At 34.7% G+C, this 8,247-nt stretch overlaps 1 protein-coding gene and 1 long non-coding RNA gene across 2 annotated transcripts; one reads left to right on the top strand and one right to left on the bottom strand.

Annotated features, from left to right (window-relative positions):
• Positions 1-291: 291 nt before the first annotated feature.
• On the bottom strand, positions 292-2,706 carry LOC127968340 (uncharacterized). The gene is made up of 2 exons (XR_008155949.1): positions 2,553-2,706; positions 292-575 (listed from the first exon to the last, which is right to left on the bottom strand). It is a non-coding gene; the product is annotated as an uncharacterized LOC127968340 (long non-coding RNA).
• A 939-nt stretch (positions 2,707-3,645) lies between these two features.
• LOC127968338 (uncharacterized) lies at positions 3,646-5,419 on the top strand. Its single transcript, XM_052569481.1, has 3 exons — positions 3,646-3,749; positions 3,831-3,884; positions 4,295-5,419. The coding sequence occupies exons 1-3, from the start codon at positions 3,704-3,706 to the stop codon at positions 4,837-4,839; spliced, it is 645 nt and encodes a 214-aa protein (XP_052425441.1). The 5' UTR covers positions 3,646-3,703; the 3' UTR covers positions 4,840-5,419.
• Positions 5,420-8,247: the final 2,828 nt, after the last annotated feature.

The raw sequence follows: 8,247 nt of genomic DNA, 5'->3' as shown, positions 1-8,247 counted from the left end.
CTAAACATGTTAGTCATATTATAATAGCAGCCATTTCAACAGCATATTTTGACAATTCAGATATTTTAAAATCTGAAATATTTATTCCTACTCATGTAAGAATAGTCCTTTAGATCCATAAGTAAATGTGCATACTGGCATAAAATCTTTCCTGTATATTGAATGACATTATATTGGCGGGAAATGTCCTTTTACAGGATGACGATGAGGCAATTGAGCATATGTTTAGGTTTCTTTTCAAGGAAATTCAGTTAAACTATTCAGTTATTGAAAAAGAGGCATTGGCTCTGGTTTGGGCACTTCAGCATTTCAGCGTTTATGTGGGAAGGGGTCGAACATCTGTTGTGAGTTATTCTGATCATAACCACCAACAGTTGATGCGCTGGTGGTTATTTATTTTTACAAACATATGATCTGGAGATCCGCCACATCAAGGGGTCAGAAAATATTTTGGTGGATGATCGCTGCGTAACTGGGAACACCAGCATACAGGAGGTTCTTTCTCTAGAAAACTTCTCTTTGCTCTTGATGTGTCTCCGCTCTTGGTTGGGTCCCGTGTCAACTCTTTGGTCTTCCTGGCTCGGGATGGAAATAAAGAAGGATTCAATTTATGCCTGAAGGTTAAATAAAGTTTAAATGTTTTTCAATGCAAATGCTCCTTATTTGTAGTGACCCCCTGAGGGTCATGAGTTCTTGTAAAAAGGCCCAAAGATTTCTTATTCAGTACATCTGTTAAAAAATAAATGCCATTCTTTTGAACTTTCGGTTCATCAAAGAATTCTGAAATATTAATTATATACAGTTTCCACCGAAATATGATGCAGTTTTCAACAACTGAACTGGATGCTTCAATTCTATTTAACTGCACTTTTTTCTTCTTCTTTTTTTTAAATACAAGCAGAAAATGTCTTCCTCTTTTTTCTTCTTTGACAATTTCTTCCCAATTGACAATGACATGATTTTAAAATGAAAAGTATCATAATTACTCGTTTCTGGTCTGGAAAAAAAATTAAGAGACAATTTTTGCTGATTGACAATTATTATATAAGTTAGACGTTGAAATGAGTTGCTGTTTTTGTCACACTTCTGGGGAAGATGTCATTAATTTGTTTGTCAATGTAACCACTCACAGAAACATTGGCCAGATTTTTTTCATGTTCAGGGAGTCTAATTTGTGACTAAGTGATTTTTCAGTTTTAGAGACGTTTTCTTTGGAATGTATGACTAAACAAAAGAGAATAACCTATAAGAAAATTAATCTGTTTTCGCTAGCTAAATTTCGCATACATAAAAAAATCTTTATTGAAAGTTGATCTATACAAATACATGGAAACTTCTGTTAAAGCGGTCAAAACTGCATTGATCCTATGTCTCCATTTAAGGTGAAAAAAACCTTAGTTAATATAGTTAAACTATAGTGTATCGACATATACAGTGCTTTTTTGGGGCATCCTCAGTAAAATAATTCCAATGTAAAAAATCTGTGGGTCATCTTTGATTCAGATCAGAAGTTTGACAAACAAATAAATTCAGTGTTCAGGACCAGTTTTTTCCAATTAAAATAACCTCGAATGTAAAAGCACCTTCTTTTAGGGATTGGGGACCATTATTCATGACTGCAATGCCTTGTATGCTGGGATCAGTCAGTCATCACCCTCATGATTACATATCGTCCAAAACACTACAGCTCGTTTCAGTTACACCTCTCCACACACAAAACAATTGATTTGTTTTAACTTCATGTTTTATCATGTGTGTATTTTGCTTTTCTTGTGAAGCACTTTGGTCAACATTTGTGTTGTTTTAAGGTGCTATATAAATAAACTTTGAACTTGACCTAAACTATGATAACACATCGTTAAATCAAATTAACCATGGTTTAAATTTGTAAATAAAAAAAAACATTTTGTTACTATGCTTTTACAATAATAAAAGTGTGGTTAATTGTGTTTTTGTGTACTTTTCTCTTTTTTGAGGTAATGTAGGCTATACTGTGAAATAAAAAAAGGACTTAGAAAAAAAAAGATTTGTGATATGTGCTCCAAAGTCCCAATCTGAATCAAATTATTCACAATCCTAGATCCCAAGAACATAATTTCAGATTGGTGCGTTCCAAATGGGATATATCACCCTCCGAATGCCACTTTAAAACAATCATGGCTGCCGTAATAAAGGGTCATGGCAAACCAAAGTGCTCAAAACTGATCACCTCAAAGGGTCCAGAATGAAGTAAGTTAGAATGGTACAGCTGATACACATGTCAGGCTCCCATGATCCTTTGCATGATGACGGTGCCTCAGTGTGGGCACATAATGCCCCCGAAGGGCACTGGTCCCCTACACCCTTCAAAGCTCTCACACCAGAGGGTAAACCCTTTGAAGGGATTAGGGCATAGGGATGAGCCCTTCCGAATGGAATGCAGGATTTTTTTTTTAAGTTTTATTCTTATCAGATCTTCAGTACAGTGGTTATTAAATGTCCCAAAATCTCATTTGAAAACAAAAAGGTCTTTTTCAGTCTATGTTCCAACACAAGAAAAAAAAAACACTTACATTTACAAGACAACAGTGTTTTGGCAAGCTGGAAACATCACTATCGTCTCTGTCACACTACGTGTAAAGACAGAGAGCGAGGAAACCAGAAATACATGGAACGATCTTCTTTCAGTAATCCATAGGTATACACCAGGCAGACAGGAGCACAAAGGTAGACGTACAATCTCTGAAAAAAAACAACAGCAAGGACTAGGGCTTATAAACACAAGATAATTGGGGAAACACAGGTGCATGGAATGATACAATCAACATGGGACACGGAGCACATGGATGGAAAACACAACATAATGAGTCCAGGGACGTGACAGTCTCTGTATAAACTACAAAGTTTTAAGAGTTTATAAAAATGGTGATGCACTGCACATATGTATTACGTGTTCAGTCAGTGAGATCTTGACAAACAAAACGTTACATCAAAATGCTGATAATGTTACAACTTCTCATCCCAGAAAATTGCATGGACTGATTAAAACTGTAATTTACTGGAAATATTCCAGAATTTATCTAATGACGCAGAAAGACTAAACACCCACACACTGAGTCTGTGAATCAGAGCAAGTTTCAGTATATGATGATGAACTTGGCACCTTTCAATTTCATATTTTATAGGCACACTTCTGCAAACACATGCTAACAGGGGCGTAGCCATCATTTCAGAAGTGAGGGGATAGAAATTGGCTAAGTCAAATAGACTGAAAATTAATTATAATAAAAACACATAAACTATATATTGTCGCAAATGTGCATGTATTTCCTTCACATTTTTATACAGCTTAGCTACAGAGATAGCTGGATGCTTTTGCCCATATTAGGGAAAAAGTTATTTAATGAACCTTTGAAATATCTAAAGGAAACTGGACATGGAATCTCCATGGAGTCTTTACAGTGGAAAAAAAAGTATTTTTTAAAAAGTGTTCATAAAAGTTCTCTAAACTAAGAAAACTTTTTTTTAGGAGCTGTTCCCAGCATGAGCAAATTCTTAAAAGTCAAAACGTAGCATCAAAATGCTAATTTACTGGTAATTAAACCCACTGCAGGACTTCTCGTTTTTGGCTTTCACTTTCAGTTGCTGCCCCTTTATATATATACAGTTTACAAGGACACTCCACCAAAGTCTCATAGATTGTGTTAACTTGTGGCATACTACAATGTCTAAAAGACTGGAGTTAAGCCACGATGGACATGACGAATGTGGTAAGTGTATTTTAATACAAAGCTAGTTTTCTACACATTTGTGTGATTATCACTGCATTAAAGATAATGTTTTATTTTCAGATGAAGACATTAGACCTGATACCAGACATTTTAACCATGGACATGAAGAAAACAGTAAGTGTATTGTAGTAGTTGGTCTATATTTCTAACACATACATTGCACAAACTCTACATTTTAGTGTTATTTGTTTATTTATTTATTCTATTTTGTGTATTCATACACTTCTTTATATTCTCAGTGTAGTTTGTTTGAAATACGTCTCTTTATTAAATCAAAAATATATTATATATTATGTAAAAATATATTATTACCAACCTATTATGAAGATGTAGGCAATCCAAATCTCAGATTGAATCAGACCAAATACAGAAATATTAGCATGCAAGGTTGTGTAATAGCAACTCGTCACATTTACAGTGTTCTAATGTTGAGCATTAAATGGTGTACACGTATATAAAGCTTGTTGTTTTTCTAAACACCTGTCTGTTTGCACTGCATTAAAGCTCATCGGTTTCATTTACAGGTGAAGAGTTAGACATGCTGTCTACCAAACAGTGGCAGAAAGATGGCATAAATGAAATTGATGAGGATACTATCAAAAAGTCAGAAGCGCAAAATACGAAATCTTTACTGGGCATGATTGACACGTACGACAGACCAGCGAGTGCCAATGCAGAAGGAGGTTATGCTGAACAAGACTTATATGCATCATCAGGTTTTGAAAACAAACCAGGAAAAAGGCTTCCCAAGGCTGGATACCTTGCAGAAGCAGGAGTTGGACGAGCTCGTGCTGAATACAGTATATTTGAGGCTGAAGCCAAAGGTCCAAGTGCCTCATTTGGTATCGAAGCCAAAGAGGGTAAACTCGGAGCAATGGCTCGAGCTGAAATCGCCAGTGCATCAGCTAAAGCCGGTCCAGTTGGTGTGAAAGTGGGACTAGGCTTTGACACGGGTGCATCTATTGGTGTGGGTGGGGTGGAGGCCAAAATCCTTGGATTTGGATTCTCATTTGGTTCAAAGATGGGAGTATCCTTGCTGGGTTCAGAAGTGTCATTTTCATTCTTTTAGCCACAACAGGTATTAATTACCTTTGAATATTTATGTATAACATTTTACTATAAATTTATCCTAAAATCACCACTGCAGAATCGTCTGCACATTTATTTGGTGCAGGTCTTCCTGACGCAACCTAGCACTGACATTCTGAAAACCCATTTACAATTACTTATATTTAACCCACTTAATTAAGCATTCAAATTGTTCTCTATATTTAAACATGAGTGTTATTGTTGCATATCACTTTTTATAATTCATTAATATCTCTAATGTGTGCTGTTATCACATTGTAAGTCTCATTCCTGTCCTCATTTAGGAACATGTTATCTGTCAAAATGTTTAATTTAGTTTTGTATCTTATAATATAATGTTTTGTTTCTCTTAATACTACTATTCTTTAAATCGAGTTGGTATGTCAATCTCTTTATTATTACAATGTGCTTATTGCGGTGTTATTCTAAACTTGCTAAAATATTATACAGTACTTTAAATCACAATAAAATCAATGAAAACCTGTTAGGGTCTGTTATTGGGACGTCTTGTTAAATGCCCAGTTCCTTTGTTTGTTTGTTTTTTCGATTGCCCTTGAAACTCCCATGAGCTCTGTGTTCTGAGCTGTGCCTGGAAATGACTTTCTTTTCCATGATCTGCTTGTTTCAGAGTCTCTGTTTTCAGCAACCCATGTGTGTGTGTTCAGGAGAGCAGACATACATTTGTGTTGCATTTTATTTTATTTTATATTCATTTATTCTTTCATTTATTTTTTTAATTAATCATCTATCATTTTATCATTTAAATAAAAATTATTTGATCATTTGTCATTTATATTATGCATTTAAATATTATTATTACCATTTTTCTTCTATCCTTATTGTTATAATCTTGGAGATAATTTTTTTCATGAGTAAGAGATAAGAGAATGTCTCCTTTTCAAGGTTTTTAACATCACATGTTGTGAAGAAGAAGACCTCTAATACAGTTTTGGGTACCATATTTTTTGACATGATCTGAATGGATTGGATCTGATTTAAAGATCTGTACTAACAAAGTGCAATCCAAAAATTGTCACAATACATATATATATATATATATATATATATATATATATGTATTAGGGATGCACCGATACCACTTTTTCCATTACTCGCCCGATAACGATACTTTTGTTTTTGGTACTTGCCGATAACGAGTACCTGTACCGATATTTTTATTGCATTTGTAAAAAAAAAAATAATTTTGGGTAGAGAAACCAAAGGAGTATGTATGTTAGCTGGTTAACTTCATTTATTAAGTAGATACAGTCACACCAAAATTTATTCAAAACACACCTTTAACATTACACATTATCACAGTTTAATCTCTATAGTTTAGAAGATGGTAATAAAATATCACAAGAACTCAGAGTTTAACTGTGCAAGAATCTTGATAATGTTAGATGTCTATCAATACTTAGTGAGGCAAACCTTAGCTTTAATGACTGCTTGTTGTCTCCTGGCCGTGCTGTCATCCAGGTTCATTTAGGTGAAATGAAAACTTAAGGTTCAAAGCAGTTGTAAAATTTTCTTTGCAATCAGAATAGTTTTTTTCCAAGATACAAAATACTGTATTTATATTTTGTTTTCTGTTTAAACTGAGGTATTTTGTTATTTTATGTAAACACACACAAACAAATCAAATTCTAAATGTAATGCTTAATTTAATACTTAATGATAATGTGTTACAGATTAAGAAAAAGTATTATGAAAGTCAAATAAAGGAGACAAGTTATGGTACTATGTTTTTTTTTAATTATTATTATTGATTAAGCCTTATTTATAGTCACCTCCTATTTTATGATTTAAAAAATATGCTTATGTTGAAATCAGAGATGCTCAAACGTCCTTTGCCCAGTGACGGTGGTGGAAAACTTCTCCCATTTGTCTGGTAAGAAATTAATTCCTTAAATTTTTTATATAGCGCTTTTCTAGACACTCAAAGCGCTTACATAGACAGGGGGTATCTCCTCATCCACCACCAGTGTGCAGCATCCACCTGGATGATGCGACGGCAGCCATAGTGCGCCAGAACGCCCACCACACACCAGCTTACTGGTGGAGAGGAGACAGAGTGATGAAGCCAATCAGCAGATATGGGGATTGTTAGGAGGCCATGATGGTCAGAGGCCAATAGGGGAATTTAGCCAGGATGCCGAGGTCACACCTCTACTCTTTTCGAAAGACATCCTGGGATTTTTAATGACCACAGAGAGTCAGGACCTTGGTTTAACGTCTAATCCGAAGGAAGGTGCATGTTGACAGTATAGTGTCCCCATCACTACACTGGGGCGCTAGGACCCACACAGACCACAGGGTGAGCACCCCCTGCTGGCCTCACTAGCACCTCTTCAAGCAGCAACCTAGTTTTCTCAGGAGGTCTCCCATCCAGCTACTGACCAGGCTCAGCCCTGCTTAGCTTCAGTGGGCAACCAGTCTTGGGCTCCAGGGTGATATGTCTATATCTACACCATAGGGATTAAACAATGATTACTATAGAAACAATTCAGGACATAATCAGAAACCAAAGCAACCAAAAAAACTGAAACATAAGGAACGAGAAAACAAAAACAAATGAATTAAATTAATATAAAGATTTCTGTCTCTGGATAAAAATGTTGCACTCCTCAATATAAGGGCGTTACAGAAAAGTGTTTATTAAGGTGTAAAAAAATAAATAACTGTATTTGGACGATTCAATCTGAAGAAGATCATTCATATCTAGTGATGAAGGAAATTAAGCTTTGCACAACTTCAAATTACTAATGACTAATGCTTAGAAAATTACTTCCATGTATTTTTATCGTCAGGCCCTCCAAGATTTGTTTCTTCATTGGAACAAATTTGGAGAAATGTTTTTAGTTTCCAGTGTAGAAAATCAATTATTAAATCACTTTATGTACTAATCAAGTTTAGTAGACTTCTATCAATGGCTTGATCAATGGCTTAAGCTGTTCCAAATTAAACACAAGCACTTTCAATTGCTTAAAACAGTATCTATTATCTATTTTCAGGCAAGTACTGCTGACATCTATTGGTGAATCACTGAGACAACAGTAATAATGAGTGAACAATTCAAATCTGCTAAGAGGTAATTAAATGTAACAAATCAACTAAAACTGTATCATCTGTTATTGGAAAATTAAACAACATTTTTGTAAACATTAATAACCTCCTTAACCTTTTGCACTGAGAAGATAATGATCAAAGAACATTTGATAAAAATTATTTTAAGTTCAGTAATACATTTTAAGCAAGAGTCAAATAGTCTGTGACTCATCTCAAAATCACTAATTTAACAGTTCACCCATTGCCAAAATTATGAAAAAATATCTATTAGTCACTATTGAAGTACTAGTGTCTAATGAACAAGAACTACTATGCAATA

The sequence above is a fragment of the Carassius gibelio genome, chromosome B11 (genome assembly GCF_023724105.1).
Source record: "Carassius gibelio isolate Cgi1373 ecotype wild population from Czech Republic chromosome B11, carGib1.2-hapl.c, whole genome shotgun sequence".
Classification (NCBI taxonomy): Eukaryota; Metazoa; Chordata; class Actinopteri; order Cypriniformes; family Cyprinidae; genus Carassius; species Carassius gibelio.
Note: the sequence above shows the minus strand (reverse complement) of the source record. Positions and strands in the feature narration are given on the sequence as shown.

Bases quoted from the DNA above. Each gene is read 5' to 3' on its own strand.
- LOC127968338 (XM_052569481.1), top strand. From the start codon at position 3,704: ATGTCTAAAAGACTGGAGTTAAGCCACGATGGACATGACGAATGTG. The intron at 3,750-3,830 runs GTAAGTGTATTT...TTTTATTTTCAG, and splicing joins CGATGGACATGACGAATGTG to ATGAAGACATTAGACCTGAT. The intron at 3,885-4,294 runs GTAAGTGTATTG...TTTCATTTACAG, and splicing joins CCATGGACATGAAGAAAACA to GTGAAGAGTTAGACATGCTG.